Below are 22,161 nucleotides of genomic sequence, written 5' to 3' on the forward strand. Positions count from 1 at the left end.
TTCTCGATGATTGCATCCTTAATTGAAAGTTTTTTTATTTAAAAGACTTCATTCTATTTGCTTACCAATCACAGGAATGTGTTCAAATTTCTTGTAAAGTCTACCGCGAGATACCAATTTGAAAATTTCTCCATTAAATACTAGAATTTATGTTAGATGGAATGAGATTGGCATATTTTCAGGCAATTTCAAATCATGTGAAAGCACATGAAATTAACATAGGTTGATATTCCATTTGAATCGTGATTGCTTTTTGTTGTTATTGTTTTGACTTAGGATTGTCATGAATAAATTTGAAATGAAAATGAATTACATTTCACATGCACTAAATAACATCTTGAAAATTAAGTCACATTTATAGTTGATTTTCTAGATGATTGCATCATTAGTTAAATTGATTTTCCCTTGAATTCTTTCCTTAAAAAAACGTCAAATCCAACCAGGGTGAAAATTTCATTGAATTGTCATTGCTACTACTAACTAAGGAATATGAGTTGGCCTTTCTCTTTTATAAATGGAAAGAGGCCTTTCTTTTTAAATGACCATAAGGTATTATTATTATTATTATATAAGACAAGATACTGCCATCTAAGCTAAAACTCTTTTAAATAATTCTCTCACCTTATCTTATCTTTGTTTTGGCTCCATATATATATATATATAAATTTCATTGATATTTTTTATATACGAATTAATAAATTTATTAATTATAATATTAGTTTAATAATACTTCTATGATATTTTTAGAAAACAAATCACTTTGTTAATTATCACATTAAATATAATAGACTTCAGAAAAGAAATAAACTACTCTTAAATTTTTAAAATTAGTGTTTTAGCACTAAAGAATTTTTCGAAATATAACTGGTTTGAAAGATAGCAGCGCTACAAGAAATCTTTATTCTAAATTGATGTCACTTATATATATTTCTTTCTGAACATCAATCATTTTCCGACCAATTATCCTGATATATCACTCCAGGAGTATGAGTATAGCAGAAAGTCTCACTTGTTTAAGAATTAGAAAGTTCCCCTATTTCTTTGAATTCCAATCAGGAAAGGATGTATTTTCCCAAATCTCATCTGCCAAATTACAAGGAAACTTACAATGTTATTATTAGGATTCTCAGCACTTGAAATTTGCAGTCCAAGCCCAGTAGAAACTCAAGTAGATCAGTGGCAGAGGTGAGTTTTGGTTCTTAAATCTTAAGAAGATAGGTCAGTTGCTTAATGAGAAGGAAAACCAATTAAGTATAAAAGCATGATCAATTTAGCCCATGTCAAATTTTTTTATGTATCAATTCAATCCCGAAATCAAATTTTAACATACAATCAATTTTTTTATACTTAAAATTTGTAGAATTTAAAACTCGTTCAATTTATCTATTGTTTGCTATTGGATCCATTTGCCCTTCAATTTATTTAAAGTGTTATACATTGTAATTTATCTAAATCTGTTAAAAAAATCAAAACTTAGAAAAATAAAAGCATAATCTATGATTCCAAGTCTTTAGCACAAATTAACCTTTTGTTTTGTACTTCTTTAAACTTGAAAAATAAAAGCATAATTCATAATTTTAAGTCTTTAAAACAAATTAACTTTTTATTTTAACGTTTTTATAAATTTAGAAATTTAATCATGACACTTTAAATAAGTTTAGAGCTTAAAAACAAATTAACTTTCTGCTTTGTACTTCTTTCTTTATAACGTTTTTATAGATTTAAAAATTTAATCATGATACTTCAATTTTAGGAGGCTAATGAAACACCATGTAAGTTACTCATCAAACTTTTTGGACAAGTTTAGAGACAACTAATGTATTAAGTTTTTTTTTTCTTTTCCTTTTTGTGCATCATTTTATTGTCCATCTATAGCCTAGATATTATAGATGGATGGAAGTACTTTTCTTTTTCTTTTTTTTTTTAAAACGCCAGTCTCTTTTACTATGAGGATATATGACCTAAGAAAATGTAATAACAACTTTTACAAGTGTAATTTATTGAGTTGGGAAATCAACCCCAAATTAGCTCCTTACTACTCGGGTCAATCTGAATTTAATTACTGTACAACTTGAAAAGAAAATAAAAAAAGTTAGTATATTTATTTAGGAAATGGAATGTTAAATAGGATTAGACAAATATTCATATTCTAATTATCAAGAAACAAATCCAGTAATTATAATATTCATATTCTAATTATCCAAGTTAACAGTAAGCTTCATATATATAATGCAGGCAGTAGAATTGAGTCTAAGAAACTAAAACTGAATTTCCGTGATGCTAAAATAATAATAATCATACAAGAAAAACTTTGGTACAAAATTGTACTGGAAATGTTTGTTGTACATTATAAACAATTCGGTTGCAGAAATGAACAAAAAATTGAGCAACATACCATACCGACCGACCAACCTTTTAATGAACAAGCACCAGCATAACCCGCAAAATTTAAATGTGGATGATATATACAAAGTCAACATGGCAATCAATCACTACGGTTCTGACGTCGTATCATCTGCAAATTCAGATTCATTATAATGTGATTTTAGATTCAGTGTCGTTATGTTTTAGCACAAGATGATAAGAAAGAAGAGTAAGAACTAAGTACCTGAATTACTATCTTCATGCACATAGAAACTAGCAGCAACAATTACATAACAAAGTATGAGCATTAGTCCTTTGAAGTAATTAGAGGTTCCTTCCTGCAAAACATACATATTATATTAGATTAGATTATCTATCTTGATTAAAAATGGCCTCCCCTCGCCTCCACCACAACTTGTCAAGTACAAACCTGCAGAAAGAAGGCTACAACTAGTACAGTTATGAAAAGAGTAGCTGTTTCAAAGAGCTGGAAGTTCAAATCCATAGGCTGCCCCATCACCCATCCAACAACCACACAGAAAGGTATCTGCAGTAACAACAACAACAATACCATATATTTCATCTAATCAAACAACCTGCACCCAAACTAATCTTTCATATAAAGTATTAAAACAAAGTTTCAAGGATCAAATTATGAAATTTTTAACACAAGGAAATTCGAATAAGAAAAATTAAATTGCAAGATATAATTTCAAAATTGGCATGTCCCCTGACAAGGTGCAATGCTTTTTCTTTGGTGAGAAGGGAAGGGTTCCACATCAAGACAATGAAACATTGGAATTGAGCTCTTCCTCAACTACACGGATACTATCCACAAAACCTATTCTCAGTTTCCCCCCTACACTATTCTTCTCCTAAAGACTCCAATGAAATCAACCCAGAAAGCAGCAGAAATCCAAATTAATGAAGGCCATACGAATGCAGGAAAAATTATATTGATCACTGCAACATAACCTCCATTCACACTCAAAAAGTATCAAAACTAAGCGGGAAACCATCCAAAACAAACAAAAACTCTCAAGTCCTATACTCATGGATCTCGAATTGCATAAACAACACTTACTGCAAACATGGATATCTGTGTTGATGAGCCTATTGCCACTCCCAATGATATATCCTGCACAGGAACTTACAGTTATATAATAGCACAGGAAAACAGGAAAATATGGGAAGAAATGAAAAGAATAAGATCTTCCTACAAGTTTGTTTTTCATTGCAAACATGATAGCACTTGCATGCTCCGCAGCATTCCCCACAATTGGAAGCAAGATAACACCAATGAACGAAATTGGTATATCCCATGCAAGAGAGCAACCCTGCAGAATAATTATCCAACAGAAGGGGCTAATTAGCAAGTCACTAAGATAAAAACCAACAAAACCTTGATTTTTCAAAAATCTTGAAGTGAACTTATCGTTGACATTCTTTTGAAACATACTTTTCACTCTTATAATCATTGCGAAGACAGATGCTGACCATAAACAAATCCAAAGGATATATATAGGCAACTGGTGATTGCATATTGGTGCCATATCTCAAAAATGCAATTTAAGCAGTCGCATAAATTCTTTAGGTTAGACATACAAGTCTAGATTGTCTCAAAGAAACTCTGAGGTATCCACAAACTTATTTTCTTCCTATAACTTTGCCTAATATGAGGATTAGCTCATGTCTCAAACCTAACGAGAAATTGATGGATGTCCAATTAGCATTTTACTTCACGAAGGCCTATATTAGGAACTTTGACTAAAAAGCAGCATTACCAACTTATGGTAAGGGCTCATAGTAATGGCACAGACTCATGGAAAAATGAAAAACATGTAACAGATAGATACCCATGGAAAAGCAAACAGTCACCCCAGATGTATAATAAATATATCATTAAGTTGATTTCTGATCATCCGTGGAGGAATGACAGTGAAAGAATTCAATTCTTACCTCTATGGCATCAACCAAGTACTCTGATAGAACAGAGATCCCAGACGTCATTATTCCAAGCCAAACAATTGATTCCCACTTGGAAAGCTCTGGTATTTCATCATCAGCATCGCCATTATCTGCACCCTCCTCATTCTCAGTTCCTTCCTGATTTCACACAGTTTATGACACCAATCCTGGGCCAGATGCTAAAGAAATAAAAGAATTTTGATTTTAAAAGAACAACCAACCTCAGAAGGAGGAGAATATGTATCTGTTTGACCTCTTAATTGGAAAAAAAGGTAGCAGGCGTACACCACAAGCATAACACAACTGCTAAATCTTGAAAGAGCTAACTCTGACTTCCCATAATGCACCTCTGTGTGAGTATAGTGCAAGACAGCAGGAAAGAGCAGTCCCATTACAGCCATCAACAGTAATCCCGAATTCACAACAGCAGTTGCCTGCATTTTGATCTTAGCTCAGCTATAGAAGAAAAGACAAGATAAAGAGCTGAAAAAACATTATATGGTTGGAAGAAAATCAAAATTGATATCATCATTTACCTTGTTAAAGACCTGTTCCTTTTTATGATGAACAAGCCCGCCACAAAAGAATGCACAGCCAAGCACCAGCAACATGTTTGACAAAATTGAACCTAGTAATGACAACTGAACAACGCGTATCATATGACTTTTCAGTGCATAAATTGCAATAATTAGTTCCGTTGCATTTCCAAATGTGGCATTGAGAAGACCACCAACTGCAGATACCATTCAACATTTCAAAAATTTGATTAATAAAAAAACATGTAGATGGAAGCTAATATTGAGATGAAACAGATTATGCTAAACATTCTTACCTGTTGGTCCTGTATAAAAAGCCAGTTGCCTGTATCAGAGCGATAGGAAGGAATATTAGCAGCTAACAACTCATTATCGCATACATATTGAGGGAGAGAATAAATAGTCCTTACTCTGTGGCATAACCTAAACGCTCAGCCAAAGGTGTTATACTCAATAAACTCAGAGTGAAGACCCATCCCTGTAATAGAATTTAAAATGTCAATGAGAACAGACATCAGATAACAATGTCCAACAACATATAGAAAATTATAACTTACACTGTGCCCTGAAAATATGTGGACAAGGATAGCAAGAGGCCCAAAGAGCATAAGCAAATTCAATTTACTAGAAAAAACTACAAGCTTCACACTCCTAAAGACAGTTTTCGTCCATCTCTTACTACCAGCAGGATAACTAGAAGACACAGGTCCAAATTCAGCATGATTAGACTGCATCTTCTGGACTCCCGACTCTGGAATGAAAAGATTCTCCTCCTCAAACTCGTCCACAGAACAATTTTCAGCAACTGAACCCATCTGTTCAAACTCTTTGATTAGAAATAATTATGTGCAATAACAAGCAAATTTTGCAATCAAAGCACAAAGTTAAGCGTTGCTTTCACTAACAGAAAAGATGGGAGAAATAACAGAGGGAGCTTTTAAAAAAAAAAGTATAGTACATGAGAGAAGATTAAACATCCTGATAAGAGTTTTCACCATCAAATTTGATCAGAATATCAAAACAGTTTCTTAATAAGATGAAATAAGCAAGTGAGACTTACTTCAACTTGTGATTGAACTCCTACCACTTGTAACTTGTAATCCATCACCCGGATTTATATGGATAAATTTGTTCCCATATCCATGAATGGGATCCAAAGCATAGAGTGGTCACACCAATTTGTCAATCTCAAAAGAATCAGATCCTGGATTTACAAGCCAAGTTAATGCAACAAAACATGACAGTTGAAACCAAATTTCCAGACACTGAACATTCTCTTTAACATAAAACTAACCATCCTAAGTATCTCCTTTATCAAGGCAATGTACTAACCATCCAAGACGGAGGAGCCAATAATAATAGGGTAATTTTTTTTTTTTTTTTTTTTTTGAAGTTTTATTTGAAAAGTTCCAATAAAAATCCAATATTCTGAAAAGGAGATCTAAAAGAAAGCAAGAAATTTATACAAAAAAGACACATAAGAAAATGAAACCACAATTTATCCTCTTACAGAATTTCATCCATAAACGGATTATCCAATAACTAAAACCAGAAACCTAGTTGTGATATGAGATCAAATGGCAAAAAGCGATAAAAGAAAAGAAAGAAAGATAGAAGGGATCTGATCTGAGGAAAGAAACAAACCTTAGAGAGTGGGAGAGGAGAAGGAAGTAAGAAAAGGTGGGAATTGAAATGGAAAAAGCCGGAAGAAGAAAAACAAAATCGAGCAGCACCCGCATATAAGAAAGAAGATATTTTTGAGCTTGGATGAAAGAAGAAGCTGAAAATAGAAATGGAAATCAAATGAATTTCAGCAACGAGACCGTTCCATTGGATTCTTGTATTTTTGGAGAAACTGTCTGTGTTGATAATTGAATTCTCCGCTTATTTCGGGTTTTTCCTATTAATTTAGAGATATCATATTTGTTTAATTACTGTTTCTTACAGATTTAACAACATGCTTAAGTAGTAAATAGATTCCAAATATTTAAAATTAAGTAGTAGAAGTTTCCTGGAAGTTTCCCATATTCATAGATCCACGACTTCCCTCACCAGCCTGTTGCCTAATTTTTTTTGTTTACATAACCGGCAAAACCTTTTTTTTTTTTTTTTAGTAAATTAAAAAGATTTAGCCAAAGTATGAGTCTACATTGCACGAACACGTTCATTGATAATGGACACGGACACGAAAAGTAGAAACACTATTAATTAGAAGTGTCCGTGCAACATAGGTATGAATCATTTCAATAGCTTGTTGTCGCTCGAATCTAACCGAAAAAGGTCATTTTGGGGAAAAAGCGATAATATCTCCGAGCTCCGAACAATCCTTATTAGTGTAAAGAATAGCATCAATAATCAACTTGGAATGAGTCTCGAAGATCACTCTTTGAAAACCGCAGCAAGATCCCAATCTATATCTTATGAGACAACCATAGCCTCACACTGGGTAGAGTCAATCCTTCAACTTCAGTTGGATTTAGTTGATGAGAAGCCACGAGGGACTCTCCTACATCCAATTGTACTAGAAAATGATGGCAGGAGCTTTCGATAAGAAGGTAAAAGAAATCTTTATTACAATCGGAGACTTGGTACTAAAACAAATCAGACAGACACATATAGACCCAATAGGCAAGTTTAGACCAAATTGGAAGGTCAATTCATTGTAAAAAAGATTCTTAGTATATGAGAAGTCAAATTAATAGCTATGAACGGTAACAAGTTCACCAAAGCCTACAAATCTATTCAAGTCTAAGAAATGCTTCTCTTGCAAAAAAAATAAAATAAATAAATAAATAAAGAAAAAACTTGATAAGTTGAAAATCCATAAAAGGTGCCTATGCAACATTTAAAGACTTTTTAATGAGTGAAAATCCAAAAATGGCGCCTATTTGAAAATTTCGAGAACAAAATCGAGAAAATAAAATAACTAAAGCATGAAAACGTGAAAGGCATATTTTTGTAATAGTAACTAGGAGTCTAACCAATAAATAAGTCAAAGTATGTTTTTTAGGTGTTTCCTTTTAGCAAGACAGTTAAGAGTTGTGTATGAAATGTTTTTCGAGATGTAAAGAATACTTGCATCAATAAATGTCACATTTCAAGGGAAAATACTAGTCTTTCACATAATAAATTACATTTATTAAATAAAGAAAAGAAATCTAAACAGAAAAATATATTCCTCATTTTTCATCTTGGTTCCAAAATCTTGATCTCTCTGCTCCATTGTTGTATTCTCTAGAGCTAATTTCAAACGAAGCATCTTCTTCCTATAATCAACATAAGTTGTGAATTCAAGTCCGAACTAAGGAATATAAGTAGTGGGGGGCCAAGACTCTACGATCCACATCAGTGTAAACAAGCCCGCTAACACATTGTGAGATATGCGTTTTCTCCTTCTAGTAAATTTAGATAGAGACTTCACCTCAATCTTATCAAGGACACCAACCCATCTTTGATGCATGTTTAGATGGAGAGCAAGTCTTGGAGGTTAGTAGCAAGTAGCATAGTGAAGTTCTACGCACCATATGAAATTATGCTTTACACCTATGATAGTCTGTTTCAGTCTATTAAACCGCTTTCAGTATTGAGTATGGAACTCGATTGAGAAATGACTATAGTGATGAGGTTTCTTTTCTTGTTAAAACAGTGCAGAATAATAAATTTTAACAGAACATGCATGGTAAGAACAGTTTACCTTACATCGAAGAATCGATCTACATGAGTCTCTAAAACGAGATTAGGAGATCACCAACGACGATCCCCTCTACCTTTACATACGCCAAAAACCTCTTAGTTAGATTGCAAGTGTGCTAGCACTTCTTTGATTCATCGTGGAATCAAATCACTCGAGTTCTTGCTTGAAGATGGTGTCTAAGGCTTAATCTTTTTCTCGTAGAGAAAATCTCAGTGTATGATAAACTAGATTAGGATTAATATTTTCTAAAGTTATTATTTTTTATTTATATTTAGGTTAAGAATTAAACAATTCTAATTCATTAATTATTTATTTCAATTAATTATAAATTAATATAATTAATTTCCTAATTAATGAATAACAAAAAAATAAACGTAATTTGACATATAATGCGACACATACATTAGGACAGGGAGAAGGAGTCTTTTGAAAATTTCCAACTCTGATTTCCGATGAGATAAGATATTTTTCCTTTAAATTAATTATATTATTATCCTTTCCCTAAATAGATAATAACTAATAATAATTAATTAAATATTTATCTAATTACAATATCTAATATTATAATTATATATGTATCAGTGCATCGTCATATCACAGTAATTCAAACTTTATTTTTAACCAAAAGAATAATGTTTGATTTCCATATTTTTTTTTGGTAGAAACAGGAAAGAAAACAAACCAACACCGAGACAAAAGCTAACCTGGGATCAGCCTAGGAAAGCTAACCCCAACTCTATCCTCTAAAAGGAGAGAAGAAAGATAGATAGGAGGATCAGAAAGGGTGGAAACACCTAACATCCTCTCGTGCCCAGCCGCCGCCAAGCGATCCGCAATTCGATTTTGTTCTCTGTAGATGTGGCTGAACTCTAAGGACTCAAAGGAGGAGCCAAGACTTCTTATTGCTTTGATAAGGTTCTGGCTACTAAGACAAAAAAGCATGATTATTAGAGATCATACTAATAGCCTCCATATTATCAGACTCCACAGCAAGGCTTTTAATACCCAGATTTCTAGCAAGCTTGACTCCAGAAAGAATACCCCAAAGTTCTGCTGAAAAGGATGAGCCCAAACCCAGGTTATGGGTGAATCTAGACAACCAGGCACCTCCCGCGTCCCTGAGCACGCCTCCAACCGCGATCTTTCCATTGTTGAGACAGGAGCCATCCGTGTTCAACTTAACCACCCCATCCTTCGGCCTACACCACCCAACGAGTTGAACCTCTTTATTCTGGGTAGAATTGGCAAGGGGGTCCCCTTTGAAGCTCCTCGTAATGGTAAGGAGCTTTTTAGAGAAGAACTCGGGTAAGTTCTGAATAAAAACAGTCTTCTCACCAAAGATCTCCTCGTTTCTCCACTTCCAAAGTTGGTGGCAGATAATAGCAAATAAAATGTCTCCCTGCTCCATGCTAGCCATTAACCTACCTTTAACCCAATTGGAGAGCCAGTCATTCTCAGGGTAGGCAAAGAAGGAGGGGAGAATGTGGTGCGGAAGAACTTTCTGCCAAACCTCCTTACTCTTAGGGCAGTCCCTAAGGGCATGGCACAAAGATTCAACTTGGCCTCTGCATCTACTGCAAGCACCTGAATCCGCCAAGTGACGTCTATGTCTATCCGAATTAGTCAGCAACCTGTCCTTGACTCCAAGCCACAGGAAGCTCCTCATTCGGTAAGGGATTTTCAGAGCCTAAATGGATTTCCAAGTGTCCGAAAGAGGGTCGGATCTGTCAAGAGTAAAAGCTTCAAAGGCAGACTTGCAAGAGTAAGCTCCATTTTTTGTCAGGGCCCAGCAATGCCTATCCTTGTCCTCCTCAAGGTTACTAATCTTCACTCCCCTGATTCTGAGGAGAGAATCAAGGCTCAAGAAGGAATCAAACATAGACCAAATCCAGTCCCCATCAGAGTCCACCACATCGGCAATCCTCCAGTTGCGGAAATTGCTAGGCGGGGGAGAGCAGCAAACCTCTATAAGAGGTTTATCTCCGATCCAGGTGTTATACCAGAAGCTTATAGACTTACCATTACCCACCTCCAGGCCAACCCCCGTGCAGAACTCAGCAAACACATCATTGAGCCCTTTCCAAAGGAAAGAACAATTGCCAATCCTCTCTTTAGGGCCCCCAAAGATTTTTTCCTTTCGATACTTGCCACAAAGCAATCGAACCCAAAGAGAAGAAGGGTTCTACCACATTCTCCAGAGGAGCTTCATCAACAAGACCTTATTGTTATCTTTAGCTTGTCTGATGCCAAGACCCTCCCTGCTTTTAGGCTGGCAGACCTCCTTCCAAGGGACTAGGTGAATCTTCCTACCCTCTCCAGACTCACCCCAAAGAAAACGCCGGTTGATTTTATCAAGCTCATTGAGAACCGGCTCAGGCAACTTACATGCTTGCATGATATCATTGGGAGCTGCGCAATTGACAGACTGAATTAAGGTTAGACGGCCAGCCAAGGAAAGAGAATTGGCCTTCCAACTAGCACACAACCTATTAGTTTTGTCTAGAGTCTCCTTAAAGGAGGATTTGGAAACTTTGTCACTATGAAGGGGGATCCCAAGATACTTTCCCAAGGATTGGGTAAGAGGGATACCCGAAAGATCGCTAAGCTTATTACAGAGGCTTCTATCCATGTTCTTAGAGCAAAGCATCCGGGACTTGTGGATATTGATCTTCTGGCCAGAAGCAACGCAAAAGCACTCTAGGATATTCATGACCACACCAATTTGCTCCTCATTCTCTTCCACAAAGATCATCACATCGTCAGCGAAGAACAAGTGGGAAACAGGAGGGCAAACTCTGTTAATGGACACAGGATGGAGACCCTTATTCACAGCTTCTTGAATTAGCTGAGCCAGCCTTTCCATTGCTATCACAAAAAGGAAAAGGCTCATAGGATCTCCTTGACGGATACCCCTAGAAGGAGAAAACTCATCAGACATATCTCCATTGATCAGAACCTGGAAAACAGGAGAAGACACGCAACCTTCAATCAAACTCCTCCAGTTCTCAGGAATACCAGCTTTACTTAAGCTATCCAAAAGAAAGCTCCAGTTTAAACGATCATAAGCTTTCTCCAGATCAAGCTTGAGAGCCACGATCCCTTTCTACCCTTCCTCATTTTCATGGAATGGACCATCTCCTGGGCAATTACCACATTGTCCATCATTTGCCTACCAGGAACAAAGCTACCTTGATTTTGGCTAATAATCTCAGGAAGGATCCGCCGGATCCTATTCGCCACAATCTTAGTGATAGCCTTGTATAAAACATTACATAGGCTGATCAGCCTCATTTGTAAAAAGGAGGAGGGCTTTTCAACCTTAGGGATCAGAACCAGGAGGGTTTTATTCACCAGGCTAATCTTATTGGAACCGCGGAAGATTCCAAAGATAAAATTATAGACACCTTCCTTCACCGAGTCCCAGTGTTTATGGTAGAAACTAGCAGGGATACCATCGACCCCTGGAGCTTTAGTAGCTCCAATACTGGTGAAGGCAAGATCAATTTCTTTCCGGTCGATAGGATGAAAGGCATCAACAATTACCTCCTCCTCCAGCCTAGGAAAGGTGACCCCAGAGTGGGCTTTGTCCAGATCCACAACTTCCTCTTTAAAGAGGTTTTTATAGAACTCAAGAGCAAGGCGACGAATATCTTCTTCCTCATAAATCCAGTCACCATTAGAATCTTTAATAGCATCGATCCGGTTCCTTTGCCTTCTAATAATAGTAGAAAGGTGGAAGAATCTGGTGTTCCGGTCACCATCCTTAATCCAAGCCTTCCTAGATTTCTGGAACCAAAGGAGCTCTTCCTGTCTAAGGACCGCTTCCAGCTCGTTCTGGAGAGATCTAAGATGACAATTCATACTGTGGTCAAAACGGATCTCCAAACAGCATTGAATGCCTTCCATCCTCCTTAAGAGTTTATTTTTCCTTCGGATAATATGGCCAAAGATGTTTTTATTCCATCCCACCACATTTCTTCTAAACTCCTCAGCAGCAAGGAGAACATTAGAATGGGGTTGCCAATTATCCTTAACAAAGTTCCTGAACTCATCAGGATGGGTGTCCCAAGCAACAAGGTACCTAAACGGTCTATTCCCTTTGGGCCGATGACCTTTAACCAGCTTAACGAGGATATGACTATGGTCCGAGTGGCGAAAAGGGAGGTTCAGCACGTTTACCTCAGGAAATCTATAGATCGCCGCTACATTCGCATACACTTTATCCAACCGGACAAACACGTTGTTCCTTTTCCAGGTGAACTTGTGGCCAGCCGCACCAAGGTCCGATAGCCCGTAAAGATCCATATTCTGCTTATGGTTAAGGCACCGGTTGATATAATGATTGCCCCCCCTTTCTGATCACTCATCCGGGCAATATCATTAAAGTCACCAGCGACCAACCAAGGATCCATTATATTCGTACTAATAAAGAACAGGATCTCCCAAAGCCTCTTCCGGTTAGTCAGGATCGGATCGGCATAGACAAAGGACACAAAGAAAGGTTTGTTGCCAGGATAACACACCTTGCTATGAATGAATTGGTTATCAATAGTAATAATATCAATACTTACACGACCTGGCTTCCAAAAAAGCCAGATCCCCCCTGCTCGACCAGTCGCCTCCGACCTGACACACTTCCAATTCTTAAACTTTTTAACCACCTCATCTGCTTTAGAACCACTAACCTTGGTTTCAAGAAGAGCAAAACAAGAAGGGTTAAATTACTTAATAAGATCATTAACATGGATACGGGTTGCCTTGCTAGCCGCACCTCTAACATTCCAAACAAAGAAGTCCATCAGAAGGAAGACAACTGATCACAGGCACACACCCTAGAGCAGGTATTTATTCGGGGCTCCTGAGAGCCTAGAAGAGGTGCCAGCCGGCCCTCTTTTATCCCAAGAATCCAAAGAACCAAGGTTCTTTTTAAGGTTAGCCTTAGGTTTCTTCAAAAGAGACTTATTAACTCCTATAGACTTCCCAATTAGGGGGTCTACAAGGGGATTCAGGACACTAACCTCATTAAGCTTTGCTTTCCCTGTCGAGCCAGTGATCTGGGATTTCCCCTTGGCATAAGCTTTGGGATCGAAGAGAGGATTAATAGAGTCACCAAGGATGGTAGCTGGCTCAGCAGATTCCAGGCTTGGCATACTTAACTCCATGTGTTCAGCTGGTAACTCCGAATCCTGACCATCCACAATAGACAGGGCTCCGAATCTAGATCCTGAACCGGAAGCTGAGTCCCTACCAACACCACTTTTAGTATCAGGAGGCCTAGCCTTGATCTCAGGAGCAATTTGGAGAGAGGTCATCTCCTTGCTGATGTTTGGAACTTGATTCCGAGAAGCATAAGCACGTGGCTTCCTTCGGGCTGGCCTTTTGGCCAACATCCATGGCCCAAAATTCTTCTCCTCACCTTTGCTACCTTCATCTCTGCCTATGATAGGCACCACCACCTCCTCGACCACTTTCCTTCTTCTGGGGCAGCCATCATAGGTATGGCCAAACATACCGCATTCATAGCAGATATTGTGAATACCTTCGTATTCAATATAAAAGACCTTATTCTGAACGGAGAATTTAGACAGAAGAGGCTTAGCAAGATCAATGTCAATACAAACCCTGGCAAACTTGCCTCTTTCTGCCCCCACGGTAGTCTTGTCAACGTGGTGAACTTTCCCAACCAGGCCACCAATCTTATTCAGAAATCTTTCATTATAGTATTCAATGGGTAGACCTGGGAATCTAACCCAAGTAAGGATCCTATTAACAGAGCAATCATGCGGATTAAAATTTGGTACCCAAGGCCTCAGCGCTAAAACATGATTGGATATGATATAAGGTCCACCATTGATCACTAAATTGTAATCTTCTGCCCTTGTAAATTTTATGACATAATAGTCATTCTCCAGATCCGTGATGGTAACCTTCCCTTTCTTTGCCCATTGGGCCTGGATCCTCTGGGCAAAGTAATTGAAGCTTATCCTTTTCCCAAGAACAGTGACAATTAAGGAGAGTTTCCATTTGGATCTAAGAACCCGATTGTCTTCCGATGAAAGCCGGATAACAGGACACAAAGGGTCCTCTTGCTCACCATCCTCAATATCTGAGTCAGAAACATCTCCCTCAGAAACCTCCTCGATAATGTCATCCTCAATCATGGGTTCTTCCTCTACCACCCCCATTACATTGTCTTTCCAGGATAAATTCCCCAGCCCTAATCCAGGGTTACCATGAATACTGGGATTAGACCTAGGAACTGAGATTTTTAGGCAAGCAGCCCCCTGGGCCAAAGCCCCGCTCAATGGGGGAGCCACAAAATCCCCAACATCCCTAAACTCCGTGCCATCCTTCGGGGCCTCGCCTTGGGCATCCACCTTTAGTGCCGGCAACCCCGCGTCGCTGCCTACACTCGTAGCAGCGCCAGGCAAAGGCCTATCGCCCTCCCCAGCCGGGGCGATAAAATCCGCAACGCAGGCCAAGGATCCCGCCCCCCGCTCATGCTCTCCCTCTCCTGCAGCCGGCAGAGAAACGGAGCCAGCGCTCCCGCCTACACCATCAACTAGTCCCAGCGCCCCCGAAGCCGCGGCCGTAATCTGGCCACACTCCGAGCCACCAAGCCCCGCCCCAGTAACGCCTTCCTCCGGAACAGAAACCCGTTCCCTCGACCTTTCATGGATACGGTCGGTACTGAACCATCTAACCCGCGGAGAAATATCCGCCGATCTCCTAGCCTCCTCCGCCAATCTTCCATCCGGATCCAGATTTATAATATCCAGTATTATAAATATTATTATCTGACTTATATTTCAACTAATTGAAATATAATTTTCTTATTTATAGTATTTAATATTATGAATATTATTATCCGGTTTATATTTCAACCATTTAAAATATAATTTCTATCATATAGTTCCCTTTGATATTTATTTTTTAGGCTTAGGCTAATCTGGATTTTAATCTAAATACACTCTAGTTCACTCAAGCCCAATTCATCACTGATATATTTATACTTGAATGTATTTAACTATTACATACATTCCAAGCTACACCGAATGTGCATTCCAACCAAAAATTTATAAACGTGCAATCATGTATGTCTATATAATCATGGTAGTGGTGAGTCTGAAAGATACTTTCACCTCACGAATCATAAGCAGACTCTAGTAAGTCGTTATGACAATCCAAATTAGATAGACATCTCAAATCAAAAGACCGAGAACCTAATAGTAACCTCAAAGTGATCCCCTACTATTTCATATCAAGTCCACCACGAGGAACGACATTGTCACCCTCATTTAGTGCTTGAACATTCCTTGATCTTCAAGTGAGCTGATAAGATTGAACGATCAATAACTCTTATTTCCTCATTTGAGTATGGCCACACACTTTCAGCTTCACTAATAGTAGGAGAGTAGTAATCAATGCACTTCACTCATGATTTCTAAGCATGATTCACAGCACACCCTACTAACCCATACTTGACACATAGTCACATGCTCGTTAGGTGAATGATCTAAGCGTAATGTGTCTCATCTAGGCCTATAATGACTTTTGGCCTAAGGACTCATCTATGAGTATTACATGAGAAACACCTATGACACTAGAACCATGTGGTGTTCTTATACCAGATCTATCTAGTGCTTACTATTTCATAAGCCCATATGCCCTTGACTAACATCTATTGTCCATGACTAGTGAGACGCCATCAACAACCAAGCCACATACTAGTCTTTACTTCATCATCGTTCCCACGATAATAACTACTATAGATGTTTTAGAGAAGTATCTTATTGCCTTACCATTTCACTTGCCCAGGTCCTCAACTTGTCAAACATAAGTAGTAATCTCAGATACTCTATAAGGTTGATTTGTGATGGATATTCTAACGTGTTTTAAAGGCGAAAAACTTAATTAAAACACATAAATATCTGATTTCGTGGATCACACATCTAGAATAAGGTCAAAGAATTGATCATCTTACACCGAAGAATGAGAGATTTCCCTATTGCTTGAGCTTTCTCTAATTTGAGGCTAAAAGTTGAAAAGTGAACTCCCTCTATGTTCACACTTGCGAAACTAGAACATGACTTAGATTGCAATCACCAGAATAATTTCCGTACCCAAAATCAACCCCTTGGACGATTCTACACTATAGGGTGGCGGTTAGCTCTCTAATTCTCCATGTTCTTTCTTTTCTCAAATCAGTATATAGAGGCTTGTGTTTTCTGAAGCTTCCTTAACCATATGTTTAGTTAAACAAAGCCTTATATAATAATTTAGAATCAATTAAATTTTAATTAAATAAAAAACAAATCCAAACCTAATTAGACCTAGGGGTGGGTGAAACACACATGTAGATTTAGGGGGGAATGGTTAGTTTTTCACTTAACTAAGACTCTCTTAAAAAATATTACCAATCCATCAAAAATGTAATCAAAATATTCTTACCCCTTTTTCTTAATGGAAGAAAAAGAACCATTAGGAATTTTTTTTTTTATTAAATCTACATATATATTCTCTTTTTCTCCTCATTCACCTCTCAGATTCACATGTTTAATGGCTTCTGATCCTTTATTTTGCTATTTTCTTCATTCTATCTTTCTTTGCCTCTATGTTTAGTCTCTCCATTGTGAGAGTGTCTCTTCCACATGAGAGAGTTTTCTAAGGTTCCTGTTGATTGATCGGAAAGTTTGTTGATTTCCATTGTTTGAGTAACAACTTCATCCTCTGATTCTGTTGTTGGAGATACGACTTCTAAGTGTCGCTTATGGGCATCATTTTATGGATTCACGTTTCTATGTATCAATTTGGTTTGTTCTTCTAAGTAATGTAACCAGTTTACATTTCTTGGGTATAAATTTGGATCCATGTTCTGGCTATCGTAACCGATTTACTTTTTCTGTATATCAATTGGGACCATTTTTCTGGATAACATCTTTGTTCTCTACATTTATTCTTTCCATTTTCATTCTCTGCATTTATTCTTTCCATTTTCATTCTCTGCATTTATTCTTGTCGTTTTCATTCTCTGCATTTTTTCTTGTCTTTTCATTCTCTGCATTTATTATTGTCGTTTTCTGCATTTATTCTTACCGTTTTCGTTCTCTGCATTTATTCTTGCCATTTTATTCTTGCAGTTTTCATTCTCTATATTTATTCTTACCATTTTCTGCATTTATTCTTGTCATTTTTATCCACTGCATTTAACTTGTCGTTCTCTTTCTCTATTATGAAGTAGAGAATATGAAGGTAAAAGATATTCTCCAAGTTTATGAAACAATGTCAGGGCATGAAGTCAATTTTTTAAAATCAGGATTTTTCTTTAGTTTGAATGTTAGTGAGGTAATCGTAACACTATTAAAGCTCTCCTGGATGTTTAATCTCCTTTGGATACGGGGAAGGAAGTGTTATTGAAGTTAGTAGCACAAGCTCTCTCCACCTTCTACATGAGTGCTTTTCTGCTTCCAAAATCAATTTGTGATGAGCTACAGAAAGTGATGAATTATTTCTAGTGGGGTATGAAGGAGAATGGAGCTCTAATAATTCACTGGTGTAGCTGGGATAAGTTGAGTATGCGTGAACATCAAGGTGGGTTGAGTTTTCGTAATTTACAGGATTTTAATTTGGCACTGTTGGGTAAACAGCTTTGGAAACTTATTGATATTCCTAATACGTTGGTTAACAGGTAGTTCTAAGCTAAATATTATACTAGTGGATCTTTCATTTCCTCTAAATTGGACAATAACCCAGTTTTGTTTGGAGGAGCGTATGGAGTTCGATTAAACTTATCCAAAAAGGTATTTGCTGGAGGATTGGGAGAGGAGATTCGATTTTAGTGTGCCATGATCCATGTTTAATAAATGAAGAAGGTCATCACATTATCTCTGGATACACTTGTTAGATGTGATTAACCAAAAACAAATCGAATACAGAAAAACATATATATGAATAATAAAACTAGAAATTAAAAGGAAAGAGTTAGACAAATATGAGACATGTATTAGCAGTTTCTTTAAGATGATGGCATCACTATTGACGATCGTCTTCCAGGATACAACATATTACGCAAGAGAACTCAAACCGTGTGTAGACTTGTTATCATCGGAGCAAGAAAACAAGAACACTGCGAACAGATAAAAAGTTTTTTCAACAACTTCAACAACGTATGAATTTTGACTATCCATTCTATATAAATAGAACTCGAAAGAATATGTCTTTTCATGAACCAACACGATTGTACACGGACATACATGAATGTTCACGTACGAACACGATTGTTCACGACGGACACGACTATTCATGAAAATAGGTGTTTGTTGGTATTTAAATTAATATATAATTTTATTCAAAATTTTCCAACAGAACTAATGAAAACAAAAGATGTGATTGTTTCATGATATTTTTATACCAAGAACTTAAATTTGGAACCGAAGTAGATTGGTTGAATGGTTCTTGCCTCGGGAAGTCGATATTATTTCTAACATGGTGGTGTCTGCGACAGCTAGAGATGATAAGCTCATTTGGAATTTTTCCAGAAATGGTTTCTATTCGTCTAAATCCGATTATATGCTAGATGAGGCGTTAGCTCTTTGTGACACGATACTCTGGGTATTTCACTCTAATTTCAGAATGTTCAATTTGAAACTGATGCTAAGAGGGTGGTGGATCGCATGTCAACAAAGGTCCACGATATTACAGAATTCGGGGTTGTTTTAGAAGAAATTCAAGATATGTTACTTATCTACCAAGGTTATTCTGTGGCTTTTGTCTCTAGATTAACGAACAAAATGACCCATTCAATGGCTCGTCATTCCCATTCCAATGCTAAATTTTTTAGTGATGTTGTTGCTCCTAGTTACTTAGATGAGGCTCTTTGTATTGACAATATTTCTGTTTTTTTAATAATAGTCGGTTTTTTCTTAAAAAAGAAAAAAAAACTCTCCCTAAAATCTTACTTTAATTAAACTCCAATTTAATTAAATGTGTGAATAAATGTATATAAATTAAATATGTATTAATAATATCTAATATTATTTTCTATACATATTATTTTTATATATATACATTAACTTTGTTACATTAATTATAGGAAAAACTACAAAAATAAACCTTGTCTTTGTCCGATTTGCAAAGACAGTCTCCGTGGTTTAAAAGTTTGCAAATAAGGGTTTTCTGATTTGTTGACTTTAGAAATTGAGTCATCCTTTCAAAGATTATTGTCGTGTCTATTTACCCCGAAAGAGCGATTTGGTGCAATTAAAAAAAATGATTTGCAAATTACTTAAAATACAAAGTCTGACTTTGCAAATTAACTAAACCATAAGTATTGTTTGATAGAAAAATTGACAAACATAACCTTTAAGTGCAAATTTTATAATGCAAGAAATCCTTATTTGTGAACTTTTAAACTACAGAAACGGTCTTGTAAATCGGTCAAATCATAAGTTTTTTTTTTTTTTTGTGTGTGTACTTTTCCCTAATCTAATGGAAAATTGACCTTGCAAGACCTAATCTAAAATGCTAAATGTGTTACTAAGATATTTCTGTTATCATTACTGTTGAACTTGGAATCATAAAAGTGAGATTCTATGGTAAGGGAAACTCTAGGTGGTAAAGTCCGTTTTGCTCTCTAGCATAACCAATCATTTTCCACTTGATAAATCCTGTATAATACAATGGTTTTCTGTTACTATGAGGCATAACTTGTTTGATGAGATAAAATTATCTTCAAAGATGGGCATAATAACACATCATGTTGGATAAAATTTGGTGGCAAGCAAACTTCTCCTATATGTGTGACGGGCACTGAATTGCCATTAGATAGTTGCACTTGACAATTTTGCACTGATCTGTAGCTCATGTGTCTATGATCCATATAGATTTTGTTGAGTTAGTGCATGAAGTGGTTAAGAATAATACCAGATCTGTTGATTTTGGTACAGATATTTACACTACTACTGTGGGACGGAGAGTTTGATGATTGTGGGAGGAGAGACATTAGCCGTTGATACTGATTCTTGGTCAAAGTATGATGCTCACTGGAATCATTAGGTTTGTATTCTGCACTATCTTTATGATCTGTCCCTGAGTCTGTATCTGGCTTATTATGATTTTATGCAGTATAGTTGACCTTAGCTGGTTGCCTATTCTTGTGTTTGCTGTTGAAAGTTGGTGGATATCCATGCTTTTTGAAGCATGTATCCTCTATGTGTCAAGGAGTCTTACAGTAACTGCAAATAGAGGGTTATTGGTCTTTTTGGGATTATATGAATTTGTGGATAATTTTGGTTTGAATACCTGGTTTCTGGGTTGAGAATTTTGACTGGTATAGTTGGAGTGCGCATAATTTGCAAAGGAACAGATTCTACTGCTTTGCTTTTGATGGAATGACTGATTTGTCTTTCATGTTGGGTGGGTGGTGAGGTGTCCATACAAGGATCTCTCAGCAAATAGTAGAATAGTTTATATTCAAACCTTGTAATAAGACAGTCATCACCTTATCCTCATCAGATTGTTTTCTAAATGTCACAAAAGCTCCACAACCGCAGGCTGGCTCACAGTTGCATTTTGGAATGGGTCTGAGATTCATCAGTTCATCATACATGATTTTTAAACCAGTATTGTCAGTTACTTGCCTGTAGTTTTGAATCTCCTTCTTCAAATCTGAGATCCTTATTGAGTCTCCTGGTGAGAAACGATCCTCAAAATCCTTCCATACATCAGCTGCTCTCTGTTAATCCATATTACGCTTTTGCCAATTTGATCTTATACAGCATTTAACAGCCACAACATAACCATGTTGTTACATCTTTGCCAGACTGAGAAGAGAACAACATCATCAAGGGCTGGAGCTGGTGTTGTGCCATCAACAAAGCAGAATTTGTTTTTTGAATGCGGGGCAACCTTAACAGATCTGGAACATTGGTGGTAATTTGGTCCAGTGAGAATAGTTGATACAAGAACAAGGGACTGAATAGTTGATACAAGAACAAGGGATGGTGTTTCATTTACATGTAAATGTAAATGATAAGGATTACTTGGCTGAATAGCCATTGATGATTAAAAGAGCTTTAACAGAGAAAGCTTTGCTCGGATGCCATAATAATTTTGTGAACACAAAATGAGAAAAACTTAATTTCTTTTACTGAAAAACAATGTACTGATATCCTCCCTTCATATACACGAAGGATGAGGGGAGAAAAGAAAATCACACATGAGGTGTGATGATTAAATTACATGAGCAAATTTTAAGGGTTCGGATATTGTCCTTGGCAGTTGTCTTCACATCATTGGAGGCTTGGAAGTTGATGTCATTGAGAATATTATTTCCTGAAATTTTGGTAACGTCATTGCTCTATTTGTCCTTCTCTTCGTACTGTTCTGCAATTCTGTTAGTTGTTGTTTTGGCTTGTAATTGAAACGCAGAATTTTGTTTTATGGGCTTGAGTTTTGTATTGTGATTTGGGCTTTGATGGTTGAATGTCTGTTTCTTGGCTTTTGTTTCTGAATTGGAAATGTTACCGTTATTATAGTTTGTAAAAACTACAAGTACTTTTGTAGAACAAGCTAGCTTTCTGAACAAAGATGGAAGCATAC

General features: G+C 36.8%; 1 protein-coding gene across 1 annotated transcript; it reads right to left on the minus strand.

Annotated features, from left to right (window-relative positions):
• Positions 1 to 2,251: 2,251 nt before the first annotated feature.
• On the minus strand, positions 2,252 to 6,801 carry LOC136218727 (vacuolar cation/proton exchanger 5-like). Its single transcript, XM_066005790.1, has 13 exons — positions 6,513 to 6,801; positions 5,929 to 6,072; positions 5,426 to 5,683; positions 5,279 to 5,346; positions 5,165 to 5,193; positions 4,869 to 5,065; positions 4,554 to 4,766; positions 4,324 to 4,470; positions 3,585 to 3,701; positions 3,449 to 3,502; positions 2,795 to 2,911; positions 2,609 to 2,702; positions 2,252 to 2,515 (listed from the first exon to the last, which is right to left on the minus strand). The coding sequence occupies exons 2-13, from the start codon at positions 5,971 to 5,973 to the stop codon at positions 2,493 to 2,495; spliced, it is 1,362 nt and encodes a 453-aa protein (XP_065861862.1). The 5' UTR covers positions 5,974 to 6,072; positions 6,513 to 6,801; the 3' UTR covers positions 2,252 to 2,492.
• Between the last annotated feature and the right edge of the window lie 15,360 nt (positions 6,802 to 22,161).

Source organism: Euphorbia lathyris, chromosome 2 (assembly GCF_963576675.1).
Source record: "Euphorbia lathyris chromosome 2, ddEupLath1.1, whole genome shotgun sequence".
Taxonomy (NCBI): Eukaryota; Viridiplantae; Streptophyta; class Magnoliopsida; order Malpighiales; family Euphorbiaceae; genus Euphorbia; species Euphorbia lathyris.